A 15582-nucleotide genomic window follows, 5' to 3' on the forward strand; every position below is an offset into this window, starting at 1 on the left:
ACTCACATTATCTCACATCACACAATCTTGACGTTGCCCACAAGTAGCACAGCCTTCCCTCGTCGCCCCACCCGCCTTTCTCCGTTCCCAGCAGATCTCCCCGTACAACGTACAACCAGCAGACCGCTACGGAAAACCCCTCTAGTATCACAGAGATCTACGGGTAAAATCGTAGATGAGACTGTACAACCGCTACACAAACCCACATTTTCACTACTCACCACAACATCACACAATACACACCGTACATGGCACAAACAGCTGCCGGCGGTGTCTGTCTGTCTGCCAACATGCCAAGATCCATCGTCGTGTAACCAAACCAGTAAAGAAGCCTCTCCAACGCCCGTGGCGTCGCAGAAAATCGTACGGTACGCGTGTAGCCACTCCGAAACAAATCGGCCATGACGATGCCCAGGTGTTGTGTGATTACTCGATGCAACGCACGATTGTGACATGATCGCATGATTCTGGGAGCTGCAATTCCACGTGTCGTGTGCCACAAAATAGGGAAGGCGCTGCCTACCTGGGTGTGTCCGGCTAAAAACGCCTTTTGTTTTCCGCCGCGTGCCTTCCGCATAGAAATGGCATGACATGACATGGTGTGAGGGACGACGCGGATGCGGGTACGAGGCGCAGTCTGCAGGTTGCAGAAGTTTGGAAGGTGCATTAGTGTGTATACACGGCCTGCGGCATCGGGTCGATAAGCGATGCAGTGTGATGCTCTTTCTGTGTGTTCTTTTCTCCTGTCGTTGTTTTTACGCGTTTAGGCCGCCCTTGCAGAATGGTGTATGCATGTTGGATCACATTCTTCGGCCCTGTTGATGCACGGTCGGTGGAGGGAGAAAATGGTAGTCGGAATGTGGGGGAACATTCATGATGATCTGAGTTTGAATTTAGATTTTTGGGTATTTGTAAAAGTAACTTGAGTCATTGGCATTCGCATCAAGGACGTTCCAGGGCCACCGTTGAGGCCCGCATAGACGCTTCCATTTACTCAATGACGAGCAACCTTTCTGTGACATCCAGAGCACCTTCAAAGTTACCGGTAATGGCATAGATGCTCTGCATTGCAAACGCGGCATCCGTGCTGAAGTCCTCATACCCCCAATTCCCATCCTGGCACTGATCTTCTGCTTCCTGTCTAACCTTGTCACTAAGCGCGCAACACCTTTCATACGCCGGAAGCGCCTGCGCAACAAGACCCAGTCCATGCCACATCCTCCCCACATTGAACTCCGCCTCTTGCTGATGGATAGCATGAGGGCTTTTGGTGCGCATATCATAGTATCTGTAGACGAACGACAGACCCTGTTGGATCTGGTACTGTCGGTTCTCAGATAATCGTTTCATCGCATGTTGAATGTACGCCACGCCAATACTCAAATTCAATACTGGATCTTCAGGTGTGATGGCAAAGGCGCGGAAGTAGTAGTTGAGTGCAGCCATGTAGCTCCCACCGCACATCAAAACGTGGCCGTACAATGCAAAGAGCGCGGGATCGTGATCTTTAACCTTATCTACGTCTTCGACGTTGATGTTGTTTCTGAATCCTCCTTTGCTGTCTTTCGTGTCGCGGAAATTGTATGCAACGCGCTGTGCTGGGGTGAGAAGCGCGTAATCCATAGTCTTGATGTAGCGCATGAGAACCTTATACGCCGGGCCTGTTGCGAATCCCTCTGGGAAGGAACATAGACGGTTGACGGCGCCATAGAGACGGAAGAGGTCGGTACCGAATGGATATTCTTTGAGCAGCCAGCGTGTTGCTACAGACGCTTGGCGCGAGTTGTCCGCTGCGAGAGCGCATGTGAGGCGGCATAGCTGTAATCGCTGGTGATATCTTCGGGAGCGGTGGAAGACATTGGCCTGGGTGGCGATGTCCAGCGTAGCAAAACATTGCTCTTCGTCTCCTTCGCTGGCAAGCAGAATAGCATAGCGACCGAATGCGTCACACCATTGGTCAAAGTCGATACCCCAGAAATCAGTCGGGGCCGCATCTGGTCGCTCTCGCAGCTCAGGATCTGTCTCTCCATCTTCAACATTGTTCGCTATTACGGCAAGTACCATCAGCGAAGACTCTTTCCAGAGATCGCCACCTGTGACGCGACGGAAATAGGTCATAAGATCTTCCTTCCGGTTCGAGTAGAACAGATCGAATGTTGAGAACTCTTCGATAAGCTCCCGGGTAATGGACAGGACTTCGTGTATAGCATCCTCGTCCCCGTACTCTGCCAATTCCCATATCTCCTCCAGTCGCTTGAAGCTGGAAACGATCTCCCGGTGCTGAGCTCGAGCGGCTTTGAGGTCATCGGCGTGATCTGTCGCAAGCTTCTGGAGCTTATGGCGAAACAATCTGTTATTGATCGCACGATACGGTACGTCGGTACCTTCTAATGTAGTTCGTCTTGGTTCAGTATCGGGACCTGTATCAGCATCTTCATCACGTACATCAAGGAACGCCTGGACTTTGGGCGCCTTTGCTCTCTTCGTTCGGAAGAAACCCTTCTTAGGGCGTTCAGTCGGAGCGACAAGTGCGGGAAGCTCCACGTTGCCGTTCTCGTTTGCAGAGTCTTCGTCTTCACCGGTCTGGCCGGTTGCTTTCTGCATCTTCCTCCTATTTCTTCGGACCGTGCTTTTCCGAACACCATATCTACCACGAGCTTGCCTTCGTTGATTGTAGTAGTATACTCTGAGCTCATCGTATGCCTGGAACCCGAGGGCCTTGAGCTTATGGCCGTACTTGTCGCGGTAGATGGTCTCAGCACGCTGCCCAGCTTCCTGCCACATACCCTGGTCTTCGAAAAACTTCGCGAGGACAGCGAGATCGTCATAGTTCTCCGCCGGCCACTTTTTTAGAATCGGGATTACCTCTGCCGCCCTCTCAGCCCTCCCCAGGTTCTTGAAGCATGTATGCAGGCCAATGTAACTTTGGAGGTTGAATTCGTTCGAATTTTTGTCGAACAAAGGCTCGTAGAATCGCAGCGCATGTTTGTCATGGCCAGTGGCGTGAAGAGCATCGCCAATGATACGGAAAAGGTCTTCGTAGTCCCAAATCAGAGCATCTGGGTCATGATTATCCGGCTCCAACATCTCAAGGTGACGCTATATCGCAATTAGTGATGCGTAGCTTTTGTCGCAGTTGTTCGACGTACCATTGCTTCTTCAAAGTCATCCTTGCTCCTGCGTAACCGAAACAAGCCTAACTTCACCCTAATCTCTAAAGGTAGGGTTGCGCCATACGATGCATCCTGCGATGTTCGGACGAATTGGGGCACAGTAACGCGTCTTGGCTCATCTTCGACATCGAATTCGCGGTCGTCTTGAAGTTCGTCCCAGAATGTCTCAGAACGCCTACCCTGCTTCCACCGGGCAAGCTCTTTGAGTCGCGTGACACCCGCGCCATAGCTGCCAGCTCGATCTAACAGATCGAGATAGATGTTGATCAGCTCCCAATCGAGTTCGTTCTCGACTGGATCCCGGTCAGGCTGTGTGAAGACGTCAATGGCCTCTTCAAAGCTGTTCAGCAGCTTGTTGAGATGTATCCTAGTCTGCTTCGGAGAGGCAGTACCCATCATTGCCATGATCTTTAACACACTGACATCTGGATCTTCCCCTTGTTCTTTGAGCGTTTTCAGCATCTTGAGACCGAGTGCGACGCACTTGGATGAACGGCCTAATTGCGCTTCGATTTCGAGCTTGCGACTTCGAGCTTCATAGTCGTTGTTGAGCAAGATAATCTCATTCAAACACGGGAGAATGGCAGCCGACTTGTTCTCGTCTGTAAACTGCGGATGCTTCTCCGGATCCAACCGTTCTATGCGCTCGATGATATACTGCCAAAGACCAGGATCACGCTTAGTTGGCGCACCAGCCAAAAGTACAGCCAATGAGTCCTCCTCTCGACCCATCTCGGTATAGATCTCGGATGCAATGTTGTAAGCATCGAAGATCTCGGGGTTGAGTTGAATAGCTTGCTGTGCAAATGCAAGTGCAGCTTCGTAATCCTTTTCGATGAACTTGGCATTGGCCTGCTTCTGCAGTGCTTTCCATTCTGCGCCCGGGTCGGCAACGGCTCGAGGACCTCTGGGTCCCTTTTCTCTTCCAGGCTTGCCTCGCTTCTTTTTCCGAGGCGTCGGTCTAGCACCATTGCTGCCCCCTCTACCGCCACGACCCCTAGTCGAGGGACGTCCTCGTTTTCCACTACCTCGCCCTCTGGTGCTAGACGCTGGTATGATACTGGCCGTGACTGGAGTCTTGGGTGTGCCTCTGCCTCTACCCTTTCCTCTCTTGTACTTTGTCCGCTCTTCAGTATCCTCAAACTCGACGCCTAGCTCCATTTCGTCTGGATCGCCTTCATCTTCCTGTGCATCTTCCGATTCGTAATCTGCGTCTACCTCTGAATCATCTTTGTTCTCGATTCGTTGTAGTTCCTCCTCTTCCTCCATGGTCAGCCGATAGTCATCTTGATCGGAATCTGAGCTATCAAAGTCGCGATCATATCGCGAATCACGAAATCTGGTCGCGTTGGTAAACTCATCATCGTCCTCTTGCCCTGGGTTGGCTGGGATGAATCCTTCGAATACCGCAGGTCCACTGGTAGCATAGGCTCTATTGAACGGATCCTGAAACCCTCCACTAGTGAAAGGAGGAGGCTCCTCGTCCTCCAGATCCTCTACAGCGCTGAGTGGGATAAGAGGTATGAAAGGACTCCGGGCTGGCGGCTGATGGTGAAGTGAAGGCTGGAATGAATGCGGGTGTGGGTATACCTCTTGAGGAGGAAATACCGCGTTTGGTGGAAAATGTATGGGGTATTGTTGTCTGTCATGTTGCGCAGGGGGTTGCATCAAGTTTGGCGCAGCTTCTCCGAAAGTACCTGCAACGGGTAAGAAGCGTCTATTATCCGGTGGGTGTCCTGGCGGCCACTGCCCGTAGTATCCATTATTGGGGTTCATGGTGCGCTTGATCGTATCGTACCTGCGTTAGCCCATACGTGTTAGTGAGTGATCATTGTGGTATATGGCACCGAGAGAATGGTGGTGATGTCGAAAGCTTCGAGACAGGGATTGTGACTGTTGCAAAGGCGGGTGCACGTGCTTCGCGCTAGAGCTTCGCGCGTCTCGCCCGCTTCGACTCGAGGCTCACCGGGAACAGTTGTCTCTTTCCGAACCACCTGTGAAGTTCTCACGCGAACCTCCTGATGGTACTTGTCTTATCGCACGAGTTCAGCTATAAGCGTTTGATGTGGTGATAGAGAACATCGACGATCTAGGCCCGGCGCGAAGAAGAAATTACTTAGGCGGTGTCAACGCTGCTAGCCTGCTGCTTGGGCAGCCCGAGCCGCTCTTCCGGCAGCTAGCTTAGTAGGTGGCAGTTCTTTATAAACGTTTCAGCCAATATGCTACCGTGTTTATATAGAACAGGATCCAATTCTTGACAATTTAGGAAGGGTCTGTTGATGCACTTTCAGAACTCACTACCGTAGTTGCCCTCTTAGACAGGCTCAGCACCTGCGTTAACTCATATCGAAGCATCTACCCCCAAACACCATACACCTCACTGCATCTTCTTTCTCTTTTTGTAGAAACTATGCTACTAAGACACTTCTTTTACAGTCTGTCGCTGTACCTGGCCGTCCCCGCTCTCAGCATACCAAAATATGACAATCAGCTACTTCTCGTCCAAGAACACGAACTTGGTCAATCGCAAAGTACCGACGTCGTCTTAGCGATCAAAGAAAGTGGAAGCAATGCGGTGCATCAGATTGAAATACCATTACGAACGAAAGTCTTCCCGGGTATGTCGCGCACAACGAGCTCCATTCCAACTGATGCTGACAACCTGACAAGGTATAGCCTTACCGAATCGACCCAGCGCTATACAAGTCATGGCAGCCACCGAACAAGGCCGGTCGGTATCACGCGCGAGGCTGGGAAGAATTATATGTGGAGTCACACCGAATATCAGCACCGAGGAAAGAGAAGCATTTGATGTAAGCATGGAACCAAAGATACTGCCATGGTTTGCAGTAAGAGATGGAGTTGTCGAATTCGAAAGAAGTGGCTCCAGATGGTTCCTCGCAGGTAGAGAAATAGAAAGTTTCGAGTGTCGATGACACTTTGGTGCGTCCAAGCCCAAAGCCATGGGAGAGCAGAAGGCGAATCTTAATGTAGTATGCTCCATGCTTTCTAAGGGTATAATGTAATGGCCCTCAACAGCCTCCTTCAACTCACATGCATGTATCCAAGTCAACCCAACCCAATCCAAACGCCAACTATGCAGGTCTAAACTCTGATCAGACATTATTATCCCCCTCATTCATCCCCACCATCTCGTATTCACCAGCATCGTCTCTCCCTCTGCCCCTCCCTCGCCCTCTAGATTCTCCACCATCGTCTTCCGTAGCTGGTTGTGATCGCGCAGGTGGCTTGCTACCGAAATTGATTGGCCTCAATTCGCGCCACTGGCATGCCCACACGCCCAGCGAAGTCATGATGGTCGCGCTACATATCTGGAGGGCCCACCAGAACATGTTGGTGGGTATCGCGTGCGTATATAGGGAGGTGACGATCAAGTGGATAAAGTGGACAGTCAGGGCGAAGTCGAGAACGAGTTTTGAACGGGCGATGAGGAGAAGTATGAAGATGGCACTGCTGCATGTTAGACTGTGGTAAGGCTGACCAGGCAGCACGATGGAGTGCTTACCAAGTGAGACTATTCAGCACCCAGACCAGACCCAGCGTCCACCCGATTGTCGTATCGCCGCGTAAACTCTGCCAGCTAAACAGGAGATCGATGCTAATCTCCTTGCCCGCTACCAGCGCGGTGAAGAGGATGAGGATGCCGGCGCATGCATAGTAGGCAGCCTGTAGGAGTACAATCTGCGTGAGGATGCGGGTTGGGGATAGATCCGCAAGTGCGCCGGGTCGTGGAGGGCGGCGTCGGCGCGGCATCAATACGCAGGCGATGCGCTAGGACCTGGGCATAAGGGGAGATGGAGGTTTGGCTGGTTGTAGTTGCAAGGTTGCCTGTTGATTCACGGGTTCCCTAACGGTTCGGCGAAACGTGGACAGCCAGCGCCGATGTCATAGCTTAGGGTCTGCCAAGCACGAATTCGAGATCGTTGCGCTCTTCGACGACAGCTCTATCAAATCTACAAATCCGATCTCCAGACTTACCCTACCGACGTGCGTTACTGCCTGAGTCGTTCCACCTGCGAATTCCCGACCTTGCGACTGACATCTACGCCAGTTTCGACCGTCGCCTCCACCTCCGCATCTTCTCCGCAAGTTCGAAAATCGCTGCCATGGGCTGGTTCGGCTCAAGCTCCAAGGACGACTCTGGCGTTAAGAAGACAGAAGGCGGTGCTTTCGAGTCGCCATCGCGATCCAACCGGAAACAGTGTTACGCCGCACGCGACGCCTTCTTCGAATGTCTCGACAAGAACAACGTCCTGGATAGCATAAATACAAAGTCTGGCAGAGACAAGGCGGCAAGCTTCTGCTCGTCGTTTGATCAGGAGTTTGAGAAGAATTGCGCACACAGCTGGGTACGTCTTCTCAATCGCAAGCAGCATGCTCTCATGTCTGTATAAGAAATGGCAGTTGGCCACTACACGGGTTGCCTGAGACTACAGATTGGACACCTTACAAGAAAGATTATTCAAGTACTGGGCTGACAACCTCTAGGTAGAATACTTTAAGAAGCAACGAGTCGTAAACTACCAAAGAGAACAGACGATCAAGAAGATCGAGATGCAAGGTGGAGAAATCACTGCCCCGCAACTACCACTGCCGGGTCAGAACAGATAGATGGAGGATGGCTCAACAGTCCTAATAACGCCGCTCATGATCAATGTACAATATGTATACTACCCTCAAGGCGCTTCCAAAAAGCGTTTGCAGCAGTCACGCAGCACGGCTTCTCCTGCCGTTCTAGACTTTTCACACAATGGGGCATAGCACCCACACTCTCTCTATGCACTCAAATGCAAGGCATCGCGTTTACCTTAGGCCCTCACATCAAATTGCAGTGCATGAACCTCCCACCCTCAGCGTGCGGTCCTGTAGCCCGGCCCAAACATCCAACACACTACCTTACTCGAACGGTGACTAGACTCGCATAATGTCGTCACCGGAGCTTGGGAACGCTCACCGATGTAGCCTAGCCATAGAGTGTCGAGCCGCGCCTGGCGAGTGTACTCCTTGCATGATGGGTTCGTCGCATAGACGCAAGGACGAATCGGGGATCAGCGGTGTTTAGCTTGTCCATGCAAGCCTAGGAGTAGGCGCGGGAGTTGTTTCCATGCAGAATCGTAGCGTGAGTTCTGTAGGTCAGGCCGCGTCTTGGCCCTGATGCCAAGGGCTGTGACCTTTTGTTGGTCACCATACCTCCAGGGGCATGTGGCATGTGGCTGTCTGTCGGCAGTTTCCTTTTGCCCGAGTCTTTGTTGCTGACAGCCTGACAGCGGTAACTCTGTTGTTGAGGGGGAACATGGAAGCCTTCAACTCTGTTTTGCAACCCCTCATCAGCACGAAAGCCTATTCAGAGTAATCATCAGAACCACCATGAACATCGGAATCAAGCTGCCAGGCCCAAAATCCTACACGCACCAAAACAGCAAAGTGCAAGGAGCATGACAAATGTCCTGCCGCAAGACAGCATGTTACCCAATATTGTTGATTAATACTGATTGGCTACTAGGACGTGCAGGTTTTAGCCGCAGAATCGAGCGGCAGTAGCAGCAGCGCGCCACCTGGTTCGACTCGTCGGGTCGGCGAGATCTGAGCTTTTTCTCGGTTATCTATGCATACAGAAGACCCCCACCCCACCATTTCCATGACTTCATCCGGGTCAAGTGGCTTATTTTACCCCTCCATCGGGTTGGTGCGTCGCCGAAGGATCCTGCCTCCGTGTGTACGTGTGTGTGCGTTTCGGTTCGTGTGCTTTTGGTTCGTAGGCTTCGTGATCATGTCCCATGCTACCCAATAGCTACCCAATACTGATCCGAAGATTCTGTTGCTGCGGTTCTTTTCCTTGCATCCTCCATGTCGTCGTAGTGGAGATTGGTCACCACTTTGTCGGCCAAATAGTCGCAGGGTCGAACTCGCGCCTAAAAATCTCCACATCGGACGCGCACCCTTTGCTCGGCGACCCAACCATACTACTGTCGATAGCAAACACGACATCCTGGAATGCGCCATGGAACTCCTCCTCTTCGAAGAGTAGTTTCCTCCACATTCGGGCTACCTCCTGTGCCGGGTTGCGAAATATAGGCCCTAGTCCAAAAGCGCCCAATACCAAGTTCCTGTGCCCGCAATAGGATGCAATTCGCAGTACTGCCCGCATTTTCTCCTTCATGAGCTCCTTCTCTTGTGCAAACGAATATTTGCAGCCGCTTTCGTCAAGCTTGGGACGTCGCACGGGTGCAACGGATATCACAGGTAAAGACGCTATGTCTGTGAAAGTTGCATAGTCTTGATCTGGGCCTGCTCGGAAAACAACTGCGGCCCGTTAGTGACTTGTGCCTCGTGACGATCGTTACTAGCATGCCAACGTACAGACTTCAGGGGAGTAGATGCCGCCTGTCTGTGGTATTGGGTAATAGTTTTCTTCTCGGCCCAATTGCGCGTTCCAGGGCATTGTGAGGGCATGCACGAGGTTGCTTCTCCGCGCGAAGCATTCCTCTGGTGCCATGAGCCCAGATTCCCAATCACCTCCAGCGCGCTTCTCGTTTGCTACGTTGATTACTGGTATCCGCTTGCACTCTGGGTCTGCGTTGACAGCACTTTGGTACCAGCCCAAAGCGTAGTTCACGGGGTCGCCTTCCATGACTGCTACTCTCGTGCGTTGTGACGATCGCTTGTCCACGTTGATCCTTATTTGCGAAGAGTCTGGGTACAGGTATGAGGTTTTCGAGTCTCGAATGTAATGTTTCCAGATATGCGGCATCCATACGCGTTTTGCTTCGGCTGCTATCTCTGACGGCTTTGGTCTTGATGGCGGCATGGTAGTAGAGCACTGTGAGGGGGTTCCTGTAGACTGTTTGAGTGAATGTACGTATGGTGAAGGTATGGTTGACTGCAGTATGGAGCAGCGTGAGAAGAACGAGGAGTGACAGTAGCGAAAGCGAGTCTATTACCCAACGGGCGAGAGGGTAGTATATCACTTGAGCAACTACTCAAGGGCGTGTGATGAGGCAGCTAAATAATGGTTCCAGATGGACCCCGGAGACTAAGCTGGCGCATGTCCGCTGCGCCAGCTACCAAAACGGTAGTCCACTGCGGGAATCAAGCCTTCCCCTGTGGATGCAGTCATCGCGGGTAGCATCTACACCAGCCGTAGCGCAGACCTGCAGGAAAGATGGAGCCATGAGTCGTGTGCCCGAGCAGTCTAGGGAAGACACAGATGTCGAATGGCTGGTAGCAGCCGCGCCTTGTGATTGCAAAAGTTCGCCCTGGTCCTGGGGGCCATGCTGTGCACCCACATAGCTGCCAGGCACCTCAAGCCACCAAGTGCCGTGTCGGGTTGCTAGGAGTGCTGGAGCAGGGATGTTTGGCTGGATCGATCGTCCAGGCCTTGAAGCGATCTGCAAAGCGTTAAAAGCGGTTTAGAAAGATCTGGCGGCGTTGAGCAAGCCGATGATGACAGCTGCTAACCAAGATCCTGCACGATATAGCGTCGCAGTAATAGCGTCGGCACTAAGACCCGGATGCAGGGTAAAGGTACTCTGCTGGAATGCATGGCGTTCTACGAGGCGTCTTCCTCACCGCCAGCGGCCGTGGCACGAAAACGTCCATCTAGTCGAGCATTTCCGCCACTTTGATGACGGGTACTTGCCTGGAAGTATCCTGGCACACGGTAAAGGTTGTACAAACGGCCGTCGAGCTTTGTGGGGCGTGGCATTTATGTCTTGGTGTGCTTACTGGCGGTGGAGGGGAGGAAGAAGCTGACCCACCCAATGATGGTCAAGGGAACGACCAAGAAGAACACCAAGATCACAGGCTCCGAAGCCCATCGGCGCTATGCCCATGGGTCGCAAATCTCGTGAGAGGACATGGTCGGTCCTTGCAGCACATGATGTTTCAGCCATGGCTGAAGTGTTACAGACGCGATCAACGAGCCACAGGAACGGCACGGGCGAGGCCTTCGCGATCCTAGCGTGGGGTCCAAGCGTTACTTCGTTTTTTCCAAGGTTTCACAGACATCAACCCGCACGTGTGATAGAGAGTGCTGTTTCTACGCTACACCGCGCAGCTCCTGGCCGATCGAAATTTGCCGACGCGTAAATGAATTGGCTCCTGCCTGTTCAGAGGAGCGTTGTCCGTCCCCAGCACTTACTCCGAAACCGGGGAACCGCTCTGCCTTGCGCACATGCACTATCACTATGCCGTGCCCGCTGCAGTTCCACCTTCTGTCCAAACACTATTGCTGAGCTGCTAAGGCCAACTCAATCGGCCAGTTCATCTCAGCAGAGTGCACAGGACAACGAGGCATTAACGATAAACGGCTATGTACGGACAGTGCGCAAGCAAAAACGCATCGCATTCGCTGCTATAGGCGATGGCTCGACTTTGCAAACAGTCCAGGCCGTCCTGCCTCCTCAACTAGCAGAAGGGTCAGTAGTTCCCTTCAGGATAATCTGTAAGTACTGACATGTTGTGCTATCAGACTCTCCACAGGCACTGCAGTGACAGTCACGGGAAAGTGGACACCCTCACCAGGTCAAGGCCAGTCCCATGAACTCCAAGTCAACCATGTGCGAATACTGGGGGAGAATGATGCCACAGTAAGTCAATATGAGTGAGCCTCGGAGTCTTGCCCGATGTCTGATCCGAATCTTAATTCCAGACCTACCCAATCCAGAAGAAATACCAAACGCCCGAATTCTTGCGCACACTTCCACATCTCCGAAGTCGACTACCAATTAATTCGCTTCTTTTGCGGCTGAGATCGCTAGTCACTGCACAAGTGACCAACTACTTTGCGGAACATGACTTCATTCAGTGCCATCCACCAATCATTACCTCCTCCGATTGCGAGGGCGCAGGAGAGGTGTTCACTGTGGCGCCTGGAGCACCGTCTTCACCAGATAAAAGCTCTTCGAATCAAGTCAAAAAGCAAGAAGACATGTTTTTCGGTTCCCCCAAGTATCTGACGGTCTCCAGTCAGCTTCACCTAGAGGCTTTAGCTCAGTCAGTAAACAAGGTCTGGGCCTTGTCTCCAACATTCCGAGCCGAGAAGAGTGACACAGCCCGTCATCTTAGCGAGTTCTATATGCTGGAAGCAGAATTAGCTTTCACAGAGGATGTGAACGTCGTCATGGACTGTGTGGAAAATATGCTGCGTTCCGTTGCGTTGAAACTACAAGAGTCGGTTGTAGGTCAAGAGCTTCTCGAGGCACGAGCACGAGACCAGGATCAAGAGAGCACATCCGTGTCGCACACTGCCCTCGCACAACGGTGGCAAGGGCTGGTAGCGGGGCCATGGCCTCGAACCACCTATACGGCCGCAATACAGCACCTCAAAGACGCAGTGGCTCAGCGCAAGGCGGATTTTGAGTATGCACCTGGTCATGAAGATGGTCTCCAGACCGAGCACGAACGATTCTTGGCTGAGAGCTTGGGACGCGGTGGACCCGTATTCATCACTGATTACCCACGTAACATCAAGCCTTTTTACATGGCGCCGTCAAATCACCCGACAGCTGACAATTCGGCCGCCTCAACCGTCGCATGTTTCGATCTACTTGTACCTGAGATCTGTGAACTGGTCGGGGGGTCTATGCGTGAACATCGACTAGCAGAACTTTTGCAATCCATGGACGAACAGGGTCTTCAACAAGCGTCGGATAGCACTACCGACGCATCAGACGGATCCCTGCAGTGGTATGTGGATCTCCGCCGATACGGCAGTGTACCGCATGGAGGCTTTGGTCTAGGGTTCGATCGACTCTTGTGCTACCTCGCTGGTGTATCTAACATCAGGGACGTAGTCAGCTTTCCCCGGTGGTACAAGCGGTGCGAGTGCTGATGCGCAAACAAGATATAAGGACCTCCGGTATCCCGGATCACGGCATCGCCAGCTGTTCACGGACGTGGCATTTCGTAACGTGTCATGGCAGAGGGGCTGGATAGCATTGCTTGTTGCAGCACATGAAGACCGCGTGTTCATTGTACTTGTACGATCAGCAGCCGGCTGTACGATAGCTGCTCATCTTGTTTGAGTGTAGATGGAATTGCCTCGGACGAAAGAACCGTGGGTTATCTACGGGAAATACCTCCAGATTTTCAAACTCCCGTGTGTAGACATGCCCTTTGATTCCGTTCAGCACGCATGCTTCCAAGGCGGCGTAGGGACGAAAGTCCGTTAGTTGCCCATTTGTTAAACACAGTGCTAAGAGCACCTAGCGAGCTTTGCAGATGAAGCTCGGGCATCCACTATGCAAACCATCCCAAGATCGGACATTATTCAGCATGCGAGTCTGGATGCGCTAATCAAGACTTGCCGACTTTGCGGGGTATCGTGAGCAGATTCAAGCTTTTCGAACAGCGTGTAGACGAGTGGCAGCGGACCAGACGTGTGGCGGGCTCCAAGCGCGGGCGGAGATGATCTGATAAGATATATCAAGCACATTTCCCCTCCCACATCCGAGGCACCTTGGCCGAGTCTAGCTATCGCGTTGATGATGTACTTGATCTCCGCGGGCACCTGTCACCGATTTACGGGGCATTTGGGTAGGGCGTCTCGAAAATGTGCCGTGCGCAATGGCAAACAGCATCGGGATGTAGAACTCTCTGGTAGATGAAGTGGCATGCGCATGCGTAGGTTTGCCATGGAAGCTCCGGCATCGCTGCTGAAGGCATGGGTACGTAGAGGGCAGATAGCAGCGACTCAGTGAGAGTACCTAGTCGCCGGGCGGGATTTAGGTCTGACGTCTCGGCGTTCGGCTGAAGTCATCTCGCGCTTCCGTTAGTTGCAAACAAAAGTAACAACTTCAATTTCAAACCATTGCCCACTCACCACAGCCGCCCCTCCTGCATCGACGCGCGGAGGCACTTCACACCCCCCAAAAAACAAATACCCTCTCAAGTCGCAAAACTGGAATCCGCGGCGCCAGTAGCCGGCCGACTTATGGCCCCCAATGATCGGCCATCAGTTCCTATCGAAGAAGAACACGAGTACAGCTCCATTGCACCAGCGCACATGAGATACGCCCATCGCTGACTTGCGCGCCAGTTATGAGGCGCTCCCACCCAACTTCTCCCTCACTGCCAACATGCTTGCGGGCGCATTCGCAGGTGTTGCGGTACGTCTCCGAGGTCGCCGCCGTGTATACACCCCGACTGACCCGACGATAGGAACACTCGGTGATGTACCCGGTCGACTTGCTCAAGGTCCGCAGCTTCCCACCAAGCTCTTCATGCACTGCCGACAGCGCGCTGACTCCGGACAGACCCGCATGCAGATCGTCAACCCGTCGCCGAGCGCCATGTACAGCGGTATCTCGAACGCCATGGTCACTATATCTAGAGCGGAGGGCTTCTGGTCACTGTGGAGGGGACTGTCGAGCGTGGTAATGGGCGCAGGTGGGTAGTGTCAGGCGAGCAAGACTGGCAAGGAGATCTGACAGAATGCAGGTCCCGCGCACGCTGTCTACTTTGCCTCTTACGAAGCTACGAAGCACGCCCTGGGTGGCAACGAAGGAGAGAGCCACGAGCATCATCCCCTTGCAGCAGGTGCGCAATACCACGACCACACGAATACGGGAGCAGCTACTGACTACAAACAGCTGCTAGCGGTGCCGCGGCCACCATCTCCAGCGATGCGCTGATGAATCCTTTTGACGGTAAGATGCGCATCACGACCTCGCTCCGCGCCTACTGAATCTCGCAGTTATAAAACAACGCATGCAAATGCACGGTTCCGTCTACAAGTCCGTCCCTCAATGCGCCCGAGAGGTTCTCCGCACTGAGGGCGTGGGCGCATTTTACGTCTCATACCCCACTACACTGTGTATGACGGTGCCATTCACCGCACTCCAATTCATGGCCTACGAATCGATGTCCAAGGTCATGAACCCGACCGGCCGCTACGACCCCTATACGCACTGCTTCGCCGGAGGTATCGCCGGAGGATTTGCAGCGGGGCTCACAACTCCCCTCGATGTCATCAAGACGCTATTACAAACACGCGGCAATGCTCGAGACGCAGAATTGAAGAATGTCTCTGGCCTAATCCAGGCAGCCAAAATTATCCATCAAAGGGAAGGATACAGGGGATATTTCCGTGGTCTGAAACCTCGAATCATCACCACCATGCCAAGCACAGCAATTTGCTGGTAAGTTCTGAGCTTGGACACCGCAACCGGTATTGATTTGACACTGCATAGGTCCGCATACGAGATGGCCAAGGCTTTCTTCATTCGGAGGTCCACCAACTCATCAACGGCCATATAGAGAGACGACTATTTGACTGATCTTTTTTTGAACCATTACGAGAGCCCTCTGATACCGCGATATGAGCATTATCCACGGAACGATATACACGCAGTGTCGCGGAGAGTAGCGACCATGGCAGTATTGAGCA

At 52.7% G+C, this 15582-nt stretch overlaps 7 protein-coding genes across 7 annotated transcripts; 4 read left to right on the forward strand and 3 right to left on the reverse strand.

Moving 5' to 3' along the window:
• Positions 1-990: 990 nt before the first annotated feature.
• On the reverse strand, positions 991-4949 carry BKA58DRAFT_314567 (uncharacterized protein; the record flags this gene model as incomplete). The annotated part of the gene is made up of 2 exons (XM_046167481.1): positions 991-3099; positions 3150-4949. 2 exons carry the CDS (start codon positions 4947-4949, stop codon positions 991-993), a joined length of 3909 nt encoding a protein of 1302 aa, XP_046026659.1.
• A 634-nt stretch (positions 4950-5583) lies between these two features.
• Positions 5584-6026, forward strand: BKA58DRAFT_401224 (uncharacterized protein; the record flags this gene model as incomplete). The annotated part of the gene is made up of 3 exons (XM_046171654.1): positions 5584-5791; positions 5850-5986; positions 6024-6026. The coding sequence occupies 3 exons, from the start codon at positions 5584-5586 to the stop codon at positions 6024-6026; spliced, it is 348 nt and encodes a 115-aa protein (XP_046026660.1).
• Positions 6027-6137: 111 nt separating this feature from the next.
• On the reverse strand, positions 6138-7098 carry BKA58DRAFT_160290 (integral membrane protein S linking to the trans Golgi network-domain-containing protein). Its single transcript, XM_046164947.1, has 2 exons — positions 6700-7098; positions 6138-6644 (listed from the first exon to the last, which is right to left on the reverse strand). The coding sequence occupies exons 1-2, from the start codon at positions 6945-6947 to the stop codon at positions 6290-6292; spliced, it is 603 nt and encodes a 200-aa protein (XP_046026661.1). The 5' UTR covers positions 6948-7098; the 3' UTR covers positions 6138-6289.
• A 202-nt stretch (positions 7099-7300) lies between these two features.
• BKA58DRAFT_439157 (cytochrome oxidase c subunit VIb-domain-containing protein) lies at positions 7301-7805 on the forward strand (the record flags this gene model as incomplete). Its single annotated transcript, XM_046173653.1, has 2 exons — positions 7301-7543; positions 7683-7805. 2 exons carry the CDS (start codon positions 7301-7303, stop codon positions 7803-7805), a joined length of 366 nt encoding a protein of 121 aa, XP_046026662.1.
• An 852-nt stretch (positions 7806-8657) lies between these two features.
• Positions 8658-9024, forward strand: BKA58DRAFT_160408 (uncharacterized protein). Its single transcript, XM_046164950.1, has one exon. It carries the CDS (start codon positions 8800-8802, stop codon positions 8983-8985), a length of 186 nt encoding a protein of 61 aa, XP_046026663.1. The 5' UTR covers positions 8658-8799; the 3' UTR covers positions 8986-9024.
• Positions 9025-10318, reverse strand: BKA58DRAFT_160407 (uncharacterized protein). The gene is made up of 2 exons (XM_046164949.1): positions 9555-10318; positions 9025-9497 (listed from the first exon to the last, which is right to left on the reverse strand). The coding sequence occupies exons 1-2, from the start codon at positions 10000-10002 to the stop codon at positions 9064-9066; spliced, it is 882 nt and encodes a 293-aa protein (XP_046026664.1). The 5' UTR covers positions 10003-10318; the 3' UTR covers positions 9025-9063.
• A 964-nt stretch (positions 10319-11282) lies between these two features.
• On the forward strand, positions 11283-15452 carry BKA58DRAFT_314248 (mitochondrial carrier domain-containing protein; the record flags this gene model as incomplete). Its single annotated transcript, XM_046167468.1, has 10 exons — positions 11283-11611; positions 11665-11782; positions 11845-12881; positions 14233-14302; positions 14355-14390; positions 14450-14582; positions 14634-14732; positions 14786-14842; positions 14890-15334; positions 15386-15452. 10 exons carry the CDS (start codon positions 11283-11285, stop codon positions 15450-15452), a joined length of 2391 nt encoding a protein of 796 aa, XP_046026665.1.
• Positions 15453-15582: the final 130 nt, after the last annotated feature.

The sequence above is a fragment of the Alternaria rosae genome, assembly GCF_020736505.1.
Source record: "Alternaria rosae strain MPI-PUGE-AT-0040 chromosome Unknown BKA58scaffold_4, whole genome shotgun sequence".
NCBI classification, from domain to species: domain Eukaryota; kingdom Fungi; phylum Ascomycota; class Dothideomycetes; order Pleosporales; family Pleosporaceae; genus Alternaria; species Alternaria rosae.

Coding starts and splice junctions, on each gene's coding strand:
- BKA58DRAFT_160408 (XM_046164950.1), top strand. CDS start 8,800: ATGCATACAGAAGACCCCCACCCCACCATTTCCATGACTTCATCCGGG.
- BKA58DRAFT_160407 (XM_046164949.1), bottom strand. CDS start 10,002: ATGCCGCCATCAAGACCAAAGCCGTCAGAGATAGCAGCCGAAGCAAAA. Junction 9,498..9,554: donor CATCTACTCCCCTGAAGTCT/GTACGTTGGCAT, acceptor AACGGGCCGCAG/TTGTTTTCCGAGCAGGCCCA.
- BKA58DRAFT_160290 (XM_046164947.1), bottom strand. CDS start 6,947: ATGCCGCGCCGACGCCGCCCTCCACGACCCGGCGCACTTGCGGATCTA. Junction 6,645..6,699: donor GTGCTGAATAGTCTCACTTG/GTAAGCACTCCA, acceptor AACATGCAGCAG/TGCCATCTTCATACTTCTCC.